The 20,243-nt window shown below is 35.4% G+C and overlaps 1 protein-coding gene and 2 long non-coding RNA genes across 8 annotated transcripts; all 3 read left to right on the top strand.

Annotated features, from left to right (window-relative positions):
• The first annotated feature begins 649 nt into the window (after positions 1–649).
• Positions 650–7,722, top strand: LOC107431180 (uncharacterized). 4 transcript variants are annotated; one of them, XR_009639243.1, is made up of 4 exons: positions 650–886; positions 1,064–1,744; positions 2,989–6,353; positions 7,119–7,722. It is a non-coding gene; the product is annotated as an uncharacterized LOC107431180 (long non-coding RNA). The 4 variants fall into 4 exon arrangements; XR_009639244.1 differs by having other exon boundaries at positions 7,171–7,722; XR_007238005.2 differs by lacking the exon at positions 7,119–7,722 and adding an exon at positions 2,072–2,180 and having other exon boundaries at positions 653–886; positions 2,989–3,170.
• Positions 7,723–8,825: 1,103 nt separating this feature from the next.
• LOC125418924 (putative disease resistance protein RGA3) lies at positions 8,826–10,483 on the top strand. Its single transcript, XM_060818557.1, has 2 exons — positions 8,826–9,167; positions 9,476–10,483. The coding sequence occupies exon 2, from the start codon at positions 9,757–9,759 to the stop codon at positions 10,372–10,374; it is 618 nt and encodes a 205-aa protein (XP_060674540.1). The 5' UTR covers positions 8,826–9,167; positions 9,476–9,756; the 3' UTR covers positions 10,375–10,483.
• Positions 10,484–12,346: 1,863 nt separating this feature from the next.
• Positions 12,347–13,665, top strand: LOC125419038 (uncharacterized). 3 transcript variants are annotated; one of them, XR_007238007.2, is made up of 3 exons: positions 12,347–13,105; positions 13,202–13,330; positions 13,455–13,665. It is a non-coding gene; the product is annotated as an uncharacterized LOC125419038 (long non-coding RNA). The 3 variants fall into 3 exon arrangements; XR_009639302.1 differs by having other exon boundaries at positions 12,347–13,330; XR_009639303.1 differs by having other exon boundaries at positions 12,347–13,330; positions 13,460–13,665.
• Positions 13,666–20,243: the final 6,578 nt, after the last annotated feature.

A 20,243-nucleotide genomic window follows, 5' to 3' on the forward strand; every position in this document is an offset into this window, starting at 1 on the left:
TGTATAATAATAATAATAATAATAAAAGGTTCCCATTTAGGAAATTAGTATTGGTACTTCCATGGTTAGTGACAAAGTTTGAGGCAGATTTACCCTGAAAAAAAAAAAAAAATTGTTACACAACTTCAATCAGCAGGCTGATTTTACTTTTGTTGTTCTGTCACATTATTTGTCAGTACAGCTTGAGCTTACTTGGTATGTTGATAAAACAGAACAAGATTTGATCTGCAAACACACAAAAGAAAATACATTCATAGACTAAGTAGTTTGGTCTAAATATAACAAGTGATACAATCACATGGTTCAAAAAGAGTCCATAAATTTGGATTGTGTTAGAACAACCCCACCACAAAGCAATTGAAAAACAAAAGATAACGCAAAAGGTAGAAACGCAAATGATGATTGCCTTAACTGTTTCTATAATAATTTTGGATATACTTGGATTACACATAAAATAGAAGACACAGAGAATAATATCTTGTGCATAATAGGGAAATTAGTTAGAAGAGTCCAAGATAGTATATGGAAGATGTATTTAAACCCAAAAAAAAAAAAACAAAAAAAAAAAAAAAATCCCAAACCCGGCCCAAAAAGGTGTCAATACAACCCGACCCAAACCTGCCGAGGCCGCATTATTTAGTTGTGGAAATTAAAGTTATTTAAGACCATCCAAACAGGGTTCTGTTTCAGTTGTCCAAAGAGAGATACAATCATCTCCAATCGCTTGGCTTGGCTACTGAATATTTGTTTTCTGAAGAAGCTGTAAATTGTAATCTTCTCCTTCATTCAGTTTCAACGAAGACTACGACCCCTTTGGACGTTGGCTTGGCTGCGTTAAACAACAACAAACAAGAAGAATGGGTCATTTGCTGATATCTCATTTCAGGTTCCATCAGATTATTCAATTTTTTTTTTTTTTTTAAGGATAAAAAGTGTTATTTATTAACTTCGAATATATTTTGGATATATGATAGATTTTTCATTCGATTGAAAAAAGAATAAAGAAAACAAATATTATTATTTGATTTTGAAAGGGAGAGTATTTAATTTTGTGTTTTTACAGGTGTTAGGGATCTTGCCGCCACGTTTAATCCTCCCAACGGATAGTTAATTTTTTAAAATTTGAAAATGCATTGAGCAGCTCTTCCCAACGGCTAGTTTGATGACAACGGTCAAATTTTTAAGTCTAGTATAATAGATCACTGTAGCTCTTTCTCCAAAAATATATGGGATGGGTCGGTGTGGTTTTCTTTTGCTGTGGAGATTTTCCTTCCTGTCATGTTAATTTCCCTTCTCTTCCTTCCATCATTGCTGTAAGTAATTTTTCTCTCTTTTGTTTTTGTTAATTTTCCTTTCGTTTCCGTCGACTTCAACATCATCTTTGTTTGGGATATTTGACTGAAAATGGTACGAGAATAAAACAGAAGGAAGAAATTGAGCTTTCTGAGAGGAAAGGAGGAGATGGAGAGTGGGTCTGAAGGTGAACTGTTTGAAGAAATGTCTGTGTGAACAAACAGTTTCCTATGAAGGAACTCTACGGAATCATAATTCTGTTTGCCTTTTTTCTCTGCTTTCACATACATACCGAACTGATTGGTTGCTGATATACCCATCAAATTTAACATGGTTTTTCTTTTTGTATATTCCACACCTGGAACAGATGTCAAGGAAAGGCTGAAACTCAGCCAAGAATTGGGTCTCAAATTACGGCATGTCAAGTTCTTGTTCCAAAACCCAGATGAAGGTGCGCATAATAGCATCCACCCCTTCTTTTTTCACTCTTTCATGGTAATCACATTGAAAAACAAGCTCCCTAACTAATAACCTGTTAATCTAGAAGAAATCCTATTTGCTTTTGGCTCAAATTGCTTCTATGTCTCTGAATTCTTTAATGTTGCCCTGTGATAGCGCAATAAATGCTTTACCTTTTAGGGTTATGGTGGTGGAGTTGATTATTTCAATTTCTGTTAATTTCAATGGCTTTTGTATAATATAAATTCACATGTAATATGTACATCTATATAGATATATATAATTAGGACGATTGTTAATTCTCTGAATGTGTTCACAGATTCTATGCTTTTTCCCCTTCTGGATGCTTGAGTGATGATTTATGATGTCTCTCTGTTGTACATACTTGTGGTTTTTAATATCTTTAATATCTCAGAAAGTCCTCTCTGGTAAGATATTTTTGATTATGTTTGCTTCTTGTGAAATCGTTAATTTAGTTTTTTTTCTTGTATTTGCAATCCTTTGCTTCGTTAGTTGTTGTACATTGCCATTTGTAATTCTTATGAACCGGCCCTTAAATTAAACATGGATTGTTTTTTACACGTATAGAGACAAGGAACATATGTGGTTGGTTGATGAAGATTATGTATTAAATGATAATGAAAGTCAGGTTTTAGATTCCTTTGTTAATGTTGCATTTAAATCATAATCAACGTTCAATACCATTATGAGATTTAAGATTGCCCAACGAGTTTCCAAAAACAAGAAATGGTAATGTGTGTGTGTGTATGTATATATTTGTATGATCCAGTTAACAAAGATGATCCTATATTATTAAGAGTGTATACGCCCTATAATTAGTTTGCAGATAGTATTTTACTATTCCTGTTAATATTGTAGGATTAAGGCTTTATTATTTTAGACCCCCCCACCCAAAAAAAAAAAAAAGAAAAAAAAAAAAAGAAAAGAGGAAAAAAAAAAAAAAAAAGGAGAAAAACATAAATAACGTTTGTGCTGTCTGAATCTGATACTGTTTGTCCATGCATATCTGTCAGCATGTGATTAGCTTATTTGGTTCTTTGCATTTGCCAGATATGTTTGCCAGTTGTGTTTAGGCTTCCTCTGTTGTTTGCATTTTTCTTCTAGCATAATACTTATCTTATTTTGAGATAGAAAGTGGCAAGTAGGACTTATCTTTCTAATGTCTTCTTGCTATTTGCATCTGAAAATTTGTCATTTTTCCCTTTTCAACTGCAGGCCGGAGATGCTTTTGCACAGTTGTATCATAATTTCATCATTGACTTTGAGACAAAAATCAACTGTCTAAAGGTTGCCTGCTTAATTTGATTGTGTTGTATTATCACTAGGATAATTGTTGATAATAAAATATATAGATTTGTTGGAATTGAGAGGAAGAAGACTGCTGGGATTGCCAGGTCTCTGCCTCTCTCTGCTGTGGGTGTGGTGTGTTGTGTGTGTTCCCCTCTCTCTCTCACTTTCCCTTTTTCCCTCCCCATTGCTCTCTACTTTTTCTTTTCTCTTTCTCTATAACTTCTCCCTCTTGACTTTTTTTCTTTTTTTTTTTTCCCTTTCCTTAATCTCTTTGCTTTCTCTTGCATTTATCTCTTTTACTTTCTCTCTTTAATTTTTTTTGTTCCACTTTTCTCTGCCTATTTACTTCTACTGTTTCTGTTTAGTTTTCCCTCTTTGCTTTCTTATGCTTTTTATCTTTTCATTTTCTTCTTATTACATTTCTTTTCTAGTTTTTCAAATTAGTTTCTCTTTGCATTTTTTAGTTGCCACTCTTATTGACCTTACTGTTATGTGGTAAAATGGGTTGTTCCATGGGCTATCAATTTTACATTTTATGAAATTCCATTTATGTCCTTAAAATTAAAATACAAAAACAAAAAGAAAGAAGAAAACAAATAAAAGGCTATGTCGTTTTATTCCTTCTTAAAATATATAACTTTTTGTTGGAATAGATACTTCAAAAAGAAAATAAAAAAAGGCAACTGATTTTTTTATTGAAAAGCAAAAACAAAAACGATCTTTCTAATAGACAGTTCTATTCCTACCAATTTTACTTTTTTTTTTTTTTAAAAAAAAAAATATACATTCTTTTAAAAATATATATATATATATATATATTTTAAAGTTAGCCTCTTTCTTTTTTTAATTTATGGAATAGAAACAAAAACACAATATTTTCTTAGAAAAAAGTACCTAATTATATATGTAGAAAAACGCAACTAAAATATATCAAAAAATATTACTGATTTTTAACAACAATGTATTTGGTTTGAAAAAAGAAGTTACAAGTAATTTTGTATTTTGTTTTCTAGAAAAAAAGGATATTATGTTGTTATTTTAAATAATGATACAAAAGTTTTATATTTTACCAAAAATTCTATGATAACTTGTAAAAGGAAAAAAGAAAATAAAAATTACCTTTAAATAATTCACCTTTAGAATTTAATTTATTGGATATATAAACTTTTCAAACAAGTAAATTATGACTGAAATTTTAAACTTGCAAAATTTTATCCATTTTCTAGCTAACTAATTTGCTACTTAATTTAGGACATAAAAAAACATAAATTGGAATTTCATAAAATTTGATATTGATGGATAGAGGAACAAACTGTTTTTATCTATGACAATGGTGTCAAAAGGAGGGTAAGTAGAATTTTCCAATTAGGGAGATTAAAGAGAGAAATTAGTAGGAGAGTGTAGTATAGAGAGTGAAGAGAGAGAAGAGAGTGGATAGAAAGTGGAGGGAGAGAAGTTAAGGAAAATAAAGTAGATAAAGAGAATAGGGAAAAGTGAGAAAGAAAAATCAAGGAGAGAAAATAGGGAGTGGATGTGTAGAGAAGATAGGGGAGACGGAAGTGGAAGAAGTAGATTGGAATAGAGAGGGGGGTTGGTAGAAAGTGGGGGGATAGGTTGAAGAGAATGTCGGGGAGGGGGGAGGAGCAGGGAAAAGTAGAGAGAATTATGGGGGATAAGAAGATAAGAGTAAACAAGGGAGAGAGATTTTATTTTATTATTATTATTTTTAATTATAACAAGAATTCATCTTTAATATTGTGATATCTTTGGTATATTTTTGACATTATTTATTTATTTTTTTTATTTCCATTTTATTTTAGTACCAAGTTACTTTATCTTCATTTCACTCTCAATCTTTATTTTCATGTCAGTTAAGTTAGGAAAGGAAGAAAAAAGAAAAGAAAAGAAAAAAAAAAAAAAAAGAGCCACATTCAACAAAATGTTTATTTTATTTTATTTTATCTATTTATTTATTTATTTTGTGTAGGATTATTGACCCAGAATGGCTAACATTGGCATAAATTGAAAACTAAGCAATTATTTGAAGTAGCTGTATCACTTTTGAATGTTTTATGAAAATATAGTGTTCCTCTGTATGTGAAGAAGTAGAATTGGCCGTTTGGATGGTGTTAAAAGCAAAAGAAAAATGCAAAAACCAAGGGAACTACTGCTTTCAGATTTTATAAATTTTCTACTCTTTTGCACAATAATTTAGAACAACTAGCTGGAACATTCCACAACAATAAAGCTTTAAGAAAAACTAAAAATTAATTTTCCTCTGGTAGTACTACTTGGAATCGATAATATTCTGCACTAAAAAATATGCTACAATTTAAATCTAGCAGCAATGACTTTGGTCAAGTAGTGACCAAAATTTTGCATCAGGTGCTTCGTTTGCCTTATGAGCTCAGTCTTATACACTTTGAACTCTATGTAAACATAGAGAAATGCCCTAAATTGAACTTATATTGTCTTCAGTCAATTAAAGATTTAAAAATATGGGGATCCAGTGAGACACTTAAATTCAGTTTAAAATCTCCATACCCTGGCATAATGATTTGGCCTCCTTTCCTATTAGGGTGCTAGAAAGTCTCACCTTTCTCCGATCACTTAAGATTACAAGATTCAGCAATCATTATGATTTTCCATCAGACATGCTAATTGCGCTAAGCACTTTGGAACTGTTATCTATCACTTCTTGCCATATGCTTGAGTATTTTCTAATGGAAATATTTCGAGGCTCAAATAGCCTTAAAAGTATCAAGTACAGTGAAGATTGTATCATGTTCAACAGTTTGTCTGAAAGTTTCCGAGCAATTACTGCTCTTGAAGTTTTGGAACTTCATGGTTGTCCAGAGTTGGAGGCTTTCCCAAATGGTCTTAACAATCTTTCTTACCTTTGACATCCGATGCTGTCTTGTTCAGAAAATCTCAGTGTTCCTCATCCTAAGTTACAAAGTTGCCTGAGGCCTTACACAGCATCTCCCGTCCCTCCAATATATGAATATATCTGGCCTTCCAAATCTTGATTTGTTGCCTGACTGACTTGGGAACTTATCATCTTTTGAATCATTTTCTATTTCAAGAAGTCCCAAGTTGGCATATCTTCCATTAAGTATCCAACACCTCTCCAACTTAAATGTTTTGGCAATTTTATATTTTCCAAAGCTAGTGGAGCCATGTGAATAGGAAATCAGAGAGGACTGGATAGCTCAAATTCCACATGTTCATGTGCAGAATTCAAGAGCCTAACTGGAACAAGAGAGTGCAAATTGTTGCTTCAAGTTCAGGTGATTCCATTAATAAAAAAGCCTTTGTGGTTTCTTTCTGATTATTTTATTCTTGAGAAGAATGTCATTATGCATTGAATTTAGTATTTTCATAATATATATTATAATCTTCTCATGTTGAGTTAATGCAGAAAATGTAGGTAGAGATCTGGCCCTTTGTACCATTTTCACCATATTCGCATGCATGAAAGATTTATAAGCCACCATATTCTCCAACATACTATAAGTGATTCGATTCCTTCTTGTACTTTGGAAGAGTACAGATTTTACATGCAGAGTGACTTCCTCATTCTATCTTTCTGGTTTTGGTATTTGCTTTATATGTGTTGTTCATAGTATGATGTTTTCATTTCATTTTATTTATTTTATTTTTTAATGATTCTTTAATCTGAAATATCTAATCTGCAAAATGGTATTCAAGCCCAATTCAAACTAAAGCTCAAATTATCAATTGAAATATGCATTGAGTAGATCTATAGACAATACCAGGAATTTAAGATAGTAATTAGTGGCAGTATACTATTAAGAGAAAGATTAAAGAAACTATTCAACATAAATTTGCCAATAAATCTTAAAGAATTTATGCTGACCAGTTGCATTTTAAACATTATGTCATCGTACGTCTGGCTCTAGAGTATGCTTCAGCACCTCCTGTAAGATTCTGTAATGGAAATCTCAGTTCATACTGTTTATTCCACTAGTATCTGCAGTAATCTGATGATAATTGATAAAGCTCATGGTGGTTCTGTTTCTGCATTTCAAAAGGCAGAGGATGGTTAGCACAGGCTTGCTGAGAGTTTTAAAACCTTTATCACAGGCAAAGATCCAGTCAACAATGCAAAACACTTTGATGCAGACACCAGTTTTCATCAGCCTCAGCCAAAGTTTCTTCTTTTGACAGAAAAAGAATTGGGTTTGATCAGGACATAAGTGATAATACTTCCTTGGTCATGACAAAGTTCGCGAAGCGGATGTTTTGGAAAAAACTGAAGTCAGGATAGTAGTAGTTCTGGTTCTGCCATAAAGAAGCATGTTTTTACAGGTTGCAAAAGAGGCTGAAGAAGTTGGCTACCAGACAGAGGAGAAAGTTGGAATCGTTGAAGAGGAACAAAACTGGAAAATGGTAGATGTCTGTGCAAATCTTCTAGAGCGTTGGCACCAGTTGCCCAAAGGTTTCATCCTATGATATTGACTTGTACTGTATGTACGTTTTAAAATTTCTATTCAGTTCTAATTTTACAACTTGCTTTATTCTTGTAGACTATAAGAGTGGAAGTTTTGAAACATTTTTCCTCAGAGTTCTAAAAAACCGAACAAATTATTCTTTTTAACACCAAACTATGGTGAAACTCTGTATGCCTCTCAACGTGTCATCTTTTTATTATTACTTTTAGTAAAACAATGTGTCTTTTTCTGAAAAGGAAGAACAAAGTGGAAAAGAGACACTTCAAAAACGCTACTTGCTCTACATGCGAACTAGGCAAAATTAGTATTCAAATATTTATACATATTATGTTGGTCAACTGAACTGGTGTTGTATCCAATGTGTGTGATTTACCGAAACCAGCTTCTGATTTTGATCCACTAACAAACATAGAAAACAACATTGTAACCCTTTCATTAATTTCTTGTGGTTACACAAATATAGACAAGTAGTATGCTAAACATAAAACTGTACTAGGGAGGCTAAAGGCATTGCTGATTGGATAGCAAAGAAGTCCTGCAGAGGTCTTCCTTGTGCTAATTAGTCTTGGGAAGTTCCTCCCGATTTATCCATTTTGTTATATGGTGATTCACTCTGATTTTCAATAAAAACCTTCTTCTAGACCCCAAAAAAAGAACCAAAAAGAAAAAAAAAAAAAAAATTCAAGGAAAACACAGTAGCTGGTCTCGTGTTATGGAATTAAACTAATTTAGCTCTAGGAATCCCTTATGATATTCCTAAGAGCTTTTCTAGATTTTTCATAGATATGATATGATTAAATTCTAGCAATGGGTGCGGAGTTGGTATCTGAGTGTATTGACTATTTATTTAGGTATGAACTTCTAAAATTTCCTGGTAATTAAGTCTTGCTGTACACTGGAACTTTCAAAAGTATGACAAAAAAAGGAGAGAAGGTATATATTAAGTTGAAAAATGTTAGATAAAAAATTTATGTTGTGTTAGAACCAATAAACAATTAGCAAAATACTAGGATTTAATTTCCTTCATTGGCAATTTTTTACACAATTATTTTGAACTCCTAAGAATATTCCACAATAATGAAGCCAACATAAAAGAGTCATCGACTTTTGTCCATACCGCCTTAGAATACACGATGCAGTAATTTAATATTGTTAACATGCAAGTTGGGCTATATGCTGCTTCAGATTGGAAGTTCCTGGAGCTTTCTTGGCATTGACTTTTCTGTATCTAACAATCTTAATCAAAAAAGCTCATATGTTAAGCCATTTGGTTGATAAATAGCAAGCTTAATCCATTATTCCTCAACTTAATTTCTCCATTCGAATTCATTTGCTACTGTGACAATGGCTGAAGCTTTACTTACTGTCATGTTAGAGAATCTGAACTCTTTGATCCAGAAAGAGTTTGGATTGCTTTGGGGTGTCAACAAAGAGATGGAGAGGCTGTCTAGCATCCTCTCAACCATCCATGATGTTCTAGAAGTTGCAGAGGAGAAGCAGTTAAGAAACAGAGCGATCAAGAATTGGCTGCAAAAGCTTAAAGATGTTGCTGGTGAGTTGGATGACATTCTGGATGAGTGTTCAATGGAGGCATCACTATTGAAGCACAAAACGCAGAGGTTCCAAAAGGTAAAAGCTTTTTTCTTATCATGTTTAAACCCAAAAAAATATTTGGTTTTGTTTTCAAGTTGCAAAAAAGATGAAAGATGTTTCAGAGAGATTGGATGATATTGCAAAAGAACGTGAGAAATTTCACTTGCGTGTGGTTGTTGAGGATCAGAGACATGTCCAAGTAAGAAACAAACGTGAAACTGGCTCTGTTGTTGATGAGCAACGTGTGTATGGGAGAGAAGAAGATAAAGAAAGGATTGTGGAGTTCTTGTTAGAGTCCAATTCAAGCAATTCTAAAGATAGTCTCTCTACCAATCATATTGTAGGTATGGGAGGCATCGGAAAGACTACCTCGCTGAACTTGTATACAATGATCCAAGGGTTATTAAGCATTTTGATATGAAAATATGGGTATGTGTCTCTGAGGACTTTGACGTGTGGAGATTGATAAAAGCTATGATAGAATCTGCCTCTGGAAATGCTTGTGAAGCTTTGGACATGGATCCTCTGCAGAAACGCCTCCAAAACATGTTGGAAAGGAAGAAGTTTTTACTCGTTTTGGATGATGTGTGGAATGAAGATAAAGATAAATGGGAGGGGTTGAGAAATGTCTTGTGGATTAAATGATTCTTCAATTGTAGTTACCACTCGTCAAAAAAAGGTTGCATCAATTATGAGAGCAACACAAATGCATCATTTATCTAACTTATCTGAAGATGAATGTTGGTTATTGTTCAGCCAACGTGCATTTGGCAATGAAAGTGAGAAACGACCAAGTCTTGTGAAAATTGGAAAGGAGATTGTGAAGAAGTGCAAGGGAAATCCGCTGGCAGCAAAGAGTTTAGGAAGCTTAATGTACTCCAAAAGTGAGGAAAAGCAGTGGCTTTTGGTTATGGAAGGTGAACTTCGGAATTTACCACAAGATGAAACTTCCATCCTGCCAGCTTTGAGATTGAGCTACTTTCAACTAACTGCTCAAGTACGAAGATGTTTTGTGTTTTGTGCCATTTTCTCCAAGGATTTTCAAATTGAGAAGGAAACATTAGTTCATCTTTGGATGGCTAATGATCTTATATCTCCCAGAGGAAACATAGAGGTGGAAGAGATGGGCAATGAAATTTGTAATGAATTATATTTGCGATCATTCTTTCAAGATGCTGACAGGGATGGACTTGGCAACATTAAAAGTTTAAAGATGCATGATCTAGTACATGATCTGGCTTAATGTATTATGAAGGATGAATGCACAGTTGCCAAGTCCGATTTCCCAGATATCTTTTTTACATTTTACAATGGAAAATCCTTGCGCACTTTACTGTTAATGCAGATGTCTAGCTCTATGGCTCAAGCTAAGTTGCCTCATTGCTTATATTTTCCTATTTTATGTGCTTTTGATATAAAAGATGCTTTCATCTTGAAGTTGAAGTCCTTATCTTCATTAATCTGTAATTCCAAACATCTATGATATTTGTATCTTTCAAGAACTAACATTAGAATCCTTCCTGAGTCAATCTGTTTGTTGGTAAACTTACAGACTTTGGATGTAAGTGAGTGTTATAATCTTGAGAAGCTTCCAAAGCATATGAGTCGCATGAGGAGTCTTCATCATCTTTATATTGAAGGTTGTTGTTTGTTAAATCACATGCCTCCTAACATTGGGAAACTAAGTTGCTTAGGAAGTTTAAGTAGGTTTATTGTGGATAGGAGAAGAGGATGTGATATAGATGAATTGGAAAGCTTATTAAATCTTGGTGGTAGTCTGAGAATTGAACACCTTGAGAAAGTGAAGAGTCCAATGGAAGCCAAAAAAGCCAATCTAGTGGGAAGGATGAATCTCGAAAGGTTGCATCTGCATTGGTATTACAACCTAAATGAAGTAGGAGACCAAAAGCTAAATGAGCAGGTACTCAATGCTCTTGAAGCTCCTCCAACTTTAAAACTTTTGCAAATTTCAAATTTTAGACATGGACGTTTGCCTAATTGGTTCAATGCAAACTTTGAAAATTTAGTCAGCATATGTTTCAATGGCTGCAAAAACAGTTTGGAACTTCCTGCAGCCATGGGGAAACTACCATCTCTTACATCTCTTTATTTACGTGGTATGGATTGTTTGTTGTACGTGGATAATGAATCCTATAACGGACAGCTATCTGGCGGTCTCTTCCGCTTAGAAAATCTTCAGATTCATAATTTGCCGAACTTAGAAAGGTTGTCCAGGGCTGAAAGAAGCGACGTATTCCCATGCCTGTCTTATTTGCGCATTGATGGATGCCCCAAACTGACCTCCTTACATTGTCGATAGTCAATCCAGGAGTTAAATATATTGGAATGCAATGAGACAGTGTTAGAATCAGTTGCAAATCTCCATACTCATCACTTTACATATCTGATAATGATGATTTGGCTTCCTTTCCTAGTGGGGTCCTGCATCATCTCACCGGTCTCAAAGCACTTAAGATTGTAAGATTCAGGAAGCTTCAACATTTGCAATCTGACATGCTTATTGGCCTAACCGCTTTGAAAGAATTATCTATCCGTTATTGCGATATGCTTGAGTGCTTTCCTATGGGAATATTTCAAGGTTTAAATAGCCTTAGAAGGATGCGCATTGAAAATTGTAACAAATTGAAAAGTTTGTCAGATAGTTTTGGAGACCTTACTGCCCTTGAAACATTGGATGTCAGTGGCTCTTCGGGGCTGGAGACTTTCCCAAATGGTCTTAACAATCTCTCTTCCCTCCAACGTCTGACTCTATCAAAGTTGGCAGCTTTGCCTGACTTTGGAATATCTACCCACAAGTATCCAACTCCTCACCAACTTACAAAGCTTGCATATTGGAGATTGCCCTGAATTAGTTGAACGATGTAAAATGGAAATGGGAGAAGACTGGCTCAAGATAGCCCACGTTCCATGCCTCAGTGTGTGGCCTGCTAGCTAGCGACCAACCCAAATAAGAATATGCTGCAAATTGCTTGTTCTAAGTACAGGTATTTGAATATAAGTCCCTCCATGGTTAACAGCCTATAAAAGAATAAGTTTAGGTGTTTAAATAGAAGTTTGTGTGGTTTTCTTTTACATTTTATGCTTTTTTCTCAAGTGGAATATTGTTTATATTGTATGCAGTGGAATATTGTTTATATATATATATATATATATGTTTCTTACAAGTTATTAATTTACACTTCCTAATTCTTCCTACGGCTACATTCTTCCCTCTCTCTCTCTCGTTGCTTTCTCATTGCCTCCTACAAACCAAACTCCCTACCCTCCATAATCTCGTTCTCTCTCTCTTTCTCTCTAGAATTCTGAGTGCAATACGTGTTTTTCCCCTTTGTAATAGCAACAGTTACTTTTCCTCTCGTGGTCTCTGATTGGCTTGGCTTGGCTTCTGAATATTCTTCTTCTTTTTCTTTTTCATTCAGTTTCAGTTTCAATGGAGACTTTGCCTGCCTTAAACCAAAAAGATCGAAGAACGGCTCAGTTTCTGATTTCTCAGCTTCGATCAGATTATTCAATTTGTCCTTTTTTTTTAATTTTTTTAAAGGATAAAAAGAATTATTAATTACTTTTGGATATATGATATATTATTATTATTATTATTATTATTATTATTATTATTATTATTATTATTTTTTCCCCAATCGTCGAGTAAAAAAAATTATTATTTGACCTTTGGAATTGGAAATGAGAGTAATTAATTTTGTGTTAAACCCAGGAGTTAGAGGTCTTGTCAACCCCTTTAATCCTCTCAACGGCTAGTTTGATGAGCAACGGTCAAATTTTAAATTTGAAATGTATAGTACAGCTCTTCCCAACGGCTAGTTTGATGACAACGGTCAAATTTTTACTCTAATGCATAGACAACTTTAGCTCCTTTTCCGAACAAATAGATGGGTCGGAGTGGTTTCTTTTGCGGTGGAGATTTCCATCCAGTTAATTTTCCGCCATTTCTTTAAGTAATTTTCTCTCTTGTTTTGTTAATTTTACTTCCTTTCCGTCGACTTTAACATTCTGGGTTTCCGTTATTTGACTGAAAATGGTAAAAGTAACAGAAAAAACACAAACGGAAGAAATCGGGCTTTCTGAGAGGAAAGGTGGAGATGGAGAGTGGGTCCGAAGGTGAACCATTCGAAGAAATGTCTGTGAGAAAAAAGTTTCCTAAGAAGAAATGCTATGGAATCGTAGTTCTCTTTCTCTCTTTGTCTTTTTTTTTCTCTGCTTTCAATACATACAAAAACTGGTTGGCTTCTGATATACCCATTAAAATTTAACGTGGTTTTTCTCTTTTGTATTTTTCATACCCAGAGCAGATGACAAGGAAAGGCTGAAACTGAGCCAAGAACTGGGTCTCAAACCGTGGCCAGTCAAGTTCTGGTTACAAAACAGGCGAAGCCAGATGAAGGTGCGCACCTTAGCAGCATTCCCTCTTCCTTTTTCACTCTTTCATGTTATCCCTAAAAAACGAGTTCCCTAGCTAATAACCTGTTAATTTAAAAGGATTAAGAAATTCCATTTACTGTTTGCCCAAATTGCTTATAGTTTTTAATTAATAGTCGCTGAATTTTTTTATGTTGCAATGTGATAGCCAATAAATGCGATGCCTTGTAGGGTTACATGGTGGTGGCGTTGATTAATTTCAGTTTCCATTAATTTTAAGTGTTTCTTTTGTGTACATGTACTTATATACAATTAGGATGATCGTTAATTCTTTGAATGTGCTATAAATGCTATGCCTTTTCCCCATTGATTAATTTCAGTTTCCATTAATTTTAAGTGTTTCTTTTGTGTATATGTGTTGGAAAAAAATCCAACACTAAGCATCTCTGGTTGTTCGAGCATGCCACCTTCTAGATTGAAGGAAATAGAGAAAATAATAATAACAATGGCAAAAAATAAAATAAATAATTTAATTGTAGAGAGCAAACAATTCAGAAAGTTTTAATGCCTTAATTGACTAAGAAAAAATAAATAAGAATAATGCCAAAAATAACAATAATAATAATAATAGTACTTGAAGCTAATAAAATAGGCGGTCCAAGGATTAGCACAAAATTAAATTCCTAAAAATAAATACTAGATGGTTTAAGGGCTAATACTAAATAAAACTAAATAATAGGCGGGCAGAAGGCATACTCTATATTAAAAACTAGAATTAAAAAGAAGTATTTTAGTGTAAAGAGATATAGTAGAGGTTGACGTCCTTTCAATGAGCAAATGAGGCTTCAATATATAGTAAGAGAAGCCATTCACAAATCTATTTCTTGTTCGATGTGGGATAATTGAAAAACCTTTTATTTTCAAAACCCAATTGATTTTTCTTCTTCTAATCCATGTTGGATTTTTTTTATTATGCTTCTTTATTATCTCAGACAGAAAATATTGGTACAAACATTGCCCCCCCCCTATGTTTCATTAAATTAGACTAATTTGATGAAACATGTAATATTTCAATTTTTCGGTTTCAGCTCTTCGTACTAGTACCCTACGATAGCCATTGGCATGATCATGTAGGTCTTCGATTGTCTTCGTCTACGGCATTTGGTCTTCTGTCTGGACTAGAATCCCTTTGGATCATGATAGTTGCATAACCAGTCATCTTTAAAATGACATTTTCAGTAACTCCGAAATGCATGCTCAAACCTTTATTCATACTGTTCTTGATCTTTGACCATTTTAAAGTCTCGATTAGTCTGAAGGTTATAATAGTCATTCTTCCACCTAAGATTGTTTGGACTGGCTTGAATGGTTGAGGGACGCCTTATCAACAATACTTTTGGTTACGGTCCTGGTGCATAAGCGATTGTCCCCCAGCCTTAATTCGATTTTTGGCCGGTGAAAAAACATACAATTGACTCTTTTGTCCCATGGCTTCAACATGTTTCATCATTGTTGGTGCAATCATAAAGGCATGCACTCTAGTAGATGTAGTCCGTGGAGTCACTATCGTTCTGGATACGGCCTGAAAGCTTGAAGGGCTAGCACCATGGTAGATGTGATTGAAGGTGCTACCAGGATGGATGTGGCCCTAAAGGCCCGCATTCCAATAGGTATTGATATGACTTGAGCGGCCTACACTGGAATGGATCTAGCCTAGTGAGCCAACCTAGGGGCGAAGACGGCCTTGGAAGTCAGCATTTTTGTAGGTGTCGGTGCAGTATGGAGTTCTTGCAAACTGGATAGATGCGGCCTAATTGCCCAGCAACGGGGCAGAGGCAGCCTTGGATGTAACACCCCGTCCCAAACCATGTCGGAAATTTTTGCACGTTGACCGAGGTTGACTGTTGACCGTTGACCAAAGGGGTCAAAAGTTGACTTTTTGATCCGGTTGGAATTCTAGGTTGACTGAGGTACCGTTACGAAGTACACGTTGGCACGAGTTTGTAGACTGGTAGCACGTTGAAAACGGAGCTACGGTTTGAAAGTTATGAGCAAAACAAGTTGAGGTCCAAACTGTCCAAGGGGTGCCGAAGTTGACTTTTTATTCATGCAAGGTTGAGCTTTGACTCATGCATGGCTGTGAAGTGCTCGTCGATACGAGTCCGTAGACTAGTGACACGTTCGATTTGGACATGTGGTTTGAAAGTTATGGACCTGTAAAGTTTTTCAAATACTGTATTATTTTAATATTATTTTTAAACGCGTAACGATGTGCCACGTGTGACTTAATGAAGTTGACCATGTGTCACCATGTGGAGAAGCCACATGTCAACCATGTGTAAAAATCAAATTATTTTATTATTATTTTTATTTTAAAATAATAATATTATTATTAATATTATTTAATTAATTTTATTTTATCTCTTTTTATTTTTTCTTTTCTTTTTCTTTTTCTTTTCTTTTTTCTTTTTTTTTCTTTCCCCACGTGGGAAAAAAGGGCCAGGGGCCCGACTCCTGTTCTTCTTTCTTTCTTTCTCTCCCGACCGTCTCTCTCTCTCTCCTTGCTGCACTTTTTCCGGCCACCGGAACCACGCACGCGCCGGCCGACGTGAAAGCCCACAGCTGGGCGACACCGGCGGCCAAATATCCGGCCGAATGGCCAGCCGACGTGCCGGGATCGGCCTCCATAGCCGGCGGCCGGTGTGCCGCTGGTTTGGCCATTTTCCGGCAGCCACCGGTCGTGCAACCGGTCTTTTCCCACTAATTTGGACCCTCTGAGTCCGATTCTGAGCTCCAATTAACTCAACTCCCTTCGATTTGCAAGATACGAAGGGATTAAAACCGGCCAAATTTTTTCGACCAAATACCGGCCACCGCCGGTCAAATTGAACTCAATGGAGGTCGGTAATGTGATCCTCATCTCACAAGTTTTCCATAGACAAATAATTTGTCAATTTTGGATAACGTTTGTATTTGACCCCCCGGATACCGGGTATTAATTACCCGATTAAAATATTAATTTATTTGACTGTCTGTGAATTTTGTTCTAGGAGCACCGGTGAGTCATGAAATTGATCCCATGGTGGATCATGGTTTAATTGCGTGCTCCAGGTGAGTGACCCACCTTCAAAAATTATTTTGGGCAATTTATTATGTTTAATTGGTATTTAAATTGATATTTAAATTATGCTCATGTGGTGTGATTTAATTATGGTTTATTGTGGTTTAATTTATTTATTATGCATGAGCAAAGTATGTTTCGGTATTAATTGTACGTGGTTTCAAATATGATTTTTAGGGCATAATTGGGTTAAATATTTTAAGAAAATATTTGTTTAAATTTATAAATTGTGCCCGCTGTATTTTTATGGTTGCATCTCGTATTTCGAGAAAATTGTGGTTTGTTGCTATCGCTGTTTCGTACCGGTTTGGTTAAATAAAAATTAGTGGGATGGTAAGTGTGAGAATTTAATGTATTTCCCATGGTAATTTTGGAAAATGGTACGGTTGTTTAATAATGTTTATTTTTAGATGCATTCATACAGTATTGGTATTCTGGTGTATGGTGTATGGACACGTGGTAGCGCGCAGGTATTATGTGGTTTAGCGCGCAGTTATTACTTCACCCATGAGTTGCCATTGGACCGTGGGCAGGCAAGTTTGTTATTGCGCACAGCCGCCCCCCTCCTTGGCCGGGTTGATGGTTTCAGCAGCGGTACTGTCGGGACGCTGAAGTGCCGTTGCAGGTTTCTCTCTTTAACCCCCTCGCCAGTCGGTGCTCGGGACGCTGGGTATTGGAGGGCATCACCGGTATATGGTGTGGTGCGTCAGGTGTAATTTTCAAATAAAATTTCAAACCTCAAAGGTGTTCAAAAATTTATTTATATAATTTATTATAGTTTATTTATATTTGGGGTATTTATTTATGTATTTGTTGTTTGTTAAATTATTTGGTCCCTTGGTTTTCGGGAAGTACGAATATCGGGTTTTGTGAAAATGTTTTAAAAGGGGAACATTTCCAATGAAGTGAATAGTGAGGGTTTTGAGAGAAAGTATTACTTCAATTGTTTATTTATTTATTTATTTAATTGTTCGGTATTGATTTATTAAATCCCTTTATTTGGTATATTATTTATATTAAAGGTGTACAATAGATATGGTCACTCACTGAGATGATTAGCATCTCACACTCTTAAATTTCGTTCCCCTAGGTCCAGGTTGGAGACGTTGATTGTCCGGGGCGAGCCCAACGTTTCAGTTCGTTGCCGAAGGTTCCAGAAGTTTTTCTTCCCTTTTTTCCTCTCTACCTTGTATTGCTTCTTTATCTATCATTTTATAAATTCCACATTTATCTGTTTAATGCTCTGTATACTGTATTGGACGTGTAGTTGTTTCATTTATGCACTGGGTTGCTGCTGTTGTTATTTTGAAGTGCTGCAATTTGTGGAACCAATTTGTAGTAATGTGGGAGGAATAAGGGGATGAATTTTAGAAGTGTGTTTTCAGTGCAGGTAATTTTTGGTTAGTCCTACCCTTAGGGGAGGTGCTGCCGGATTTTCCGTTGGAAGGTTCGGTGGTATTTCCCTGGGATCAGGGCTTGTGTAGGGTTCCGGGGAAGGAATTCTGGACGGGTCCTGACATTGGAGGCCAGCACTCTTATAGGTGTCGATGAGGCTTGGGGTTCCTGCAACTGAATGAATGTAGCCTGGAAGGCCAACATCGAGGCAGAGGTGACCTTAGAGGCCTGGGGTTCTTACAACTGGATAGATGCAACCTGATTGGCCAGCATCGAGGGAGAGGCGGCTTTAGAGGCCAGCACTTTTATAGGTGGCGATGCGGCCTGGGGGGCATGGGAGGCTAATATCGGGGTTGATACGGCCTGTGGAGTCATCATCAAGGCAGAGATGATCTTGAAGGCCAGCACTCCTATTGGTGTCAATGCAGCCTGGGGGGCTACAACTAGATAGATGTGACATGAGGGACCAATATCGAGATTGATATGATCTGTGGAGTCATCATCGGAGCATAGGCGGCCTTGGAGGCCAACACTCCTATAGGTGTCAGTGCGGTCTGGGAGGCCTGCAACTGGATAGATGTGGCATGAGATGCCATTATCAGGGTAGAGGCGGCCTTGGAGGCCTGCATTTGATACTCATTCTGACCATAAATTGACCACATGCCTTTTAGTGTGGCTTGGCGGGCTTGCAACTGTTGGTGCATGAATTTGAATGATGCTTCCATCTTTTTGTTGTGCTCTTCTACATCGCTACTCATTAGACATGAAATATCTCGAATAATTTTATCATCATTTGAAGTCATCTTAGCTTCTTAGTTGCTGAATCCCATTGAGTGTTGCCAAAAAATAATGTTGAAGAAATCCAACACAAAGCATCTTTGATTGTGCGAGCTTGCCACCTTCTAGGTTGAAGGAAATAGAGAAAATAATTAGGACAATTGCCAAAAAAAAGAATGAATCAGACAATTGTATTTAATTGCAGAGAACAAACAATTCACAAGATTCTAATACCTTAATGATTAAAGGACTTTAATCAACTCAGAAAAAATAAATAAAAACAATGCCAAAAATAACAAGAATAATGTTAATAGTAATTGAAGCTAATAAAATAGACTGTCCAAGGACTAGCACAAAATTAAATTGCTAAAAATAAATACTAAATGGTCTAAGAGTTGAAGCTAATAAAATAGCCGATCCAAGGACCAACACAAAATTAAATTGCTAAATATAAATGCTAGATGGTCTAAGGGCCAACACTAAATAAAACTAAATAATAAGTGGTCAGAAGGCCTGTTCTATGTTAAAATTAGAATTAAAAAGAAGTATTCTAGTGTAAAGAGATGTAGTAGAGGTTGAGGTCCCTTCAATGAGCAAATGAGGCTTCAATATATAGTAAGAGAAGCCACCCACAAATCTCTTTCTTTTTCGATGTGGGATAATTTAAAACATTTTATTTTCAAAACCCAATTGGTTTTTCTTCTCCTAATCCATGTGGGATATTATTTATTATGCTTCTTTATTATCTTAGATCGAAAATATTGGTATAAACAATATTTACCTATATAAAATTAGGATGATCGTTAATTCTTTGAATGTGTTATAAATGCTATGCCTTTCCACCTTCTAGATGCTTTGCATTTCTCAGTTTGTTTATCAATTGTGTACTTCTGTTGTACAATTTAAGATCTTTGATATCTTTTAAAGTTAAATGGTTTTATTACATTCTTTTGGGTTATAGATATTTGGTTATGTTGCTTCTTATGAAATGGTTTGTTTAGTTTTTTCCCCCTTCTATTTGCAGCCGAATGGTGTGTTTCTGTTGTACATAATTGTGGTTTTTAAAATCTTTAATATTTGGGATAAAGATTTTGGGTTATGTTGCTTCTCATTACATGGTTAATTTAGTTTCTTTTTCCTTGTATTTGCAATCTAATGCTTTGTTAGTTGTAATAATGTTTGCAGATAGCATTTTACTATTTTTGTTTATACGATATCAATATTGCTTTCTTATTTTTGACCAAGAAAAAAATGTAATAGTCTCTGTGTGTGTGTGTGTGTGATAGTGTGTGTGTGTGTGTGTGATAGTGTGTTTGTGTGTGTGTGTGTGAAAAAAATGTAATAGTCTCTGTGTGTGTGTGTGTGTGTGTGTGTGTGTGTGTGTGTGTGTGTGATAGTGTGTCTGTGTGTATGTAATGATGTTT

Source organism: Ziziphus jujuba, chromosome 6, assembly GCF_031755915.1.
Source record: "Ziziphus jujuba cultivar Dongzao chromosome 6, ASM3175591v1".
Lineage (NCBI taxonomy): Eukaryota > Viridiplantae > Streptophyta > Magnoliopsida > Rosales > Rhamnaceae > Ziziphus > Ziziphus jujuba.

Excerpts from the sequence above, each read along its gene's own strand:
- LOC125418924 (XM_060818557.1), top strand. The coding sequence starts at position 9,757 with ATGTCTTGTGGATTAAATGATTCTTCAATTGTAGTTACCACTCGTCAA.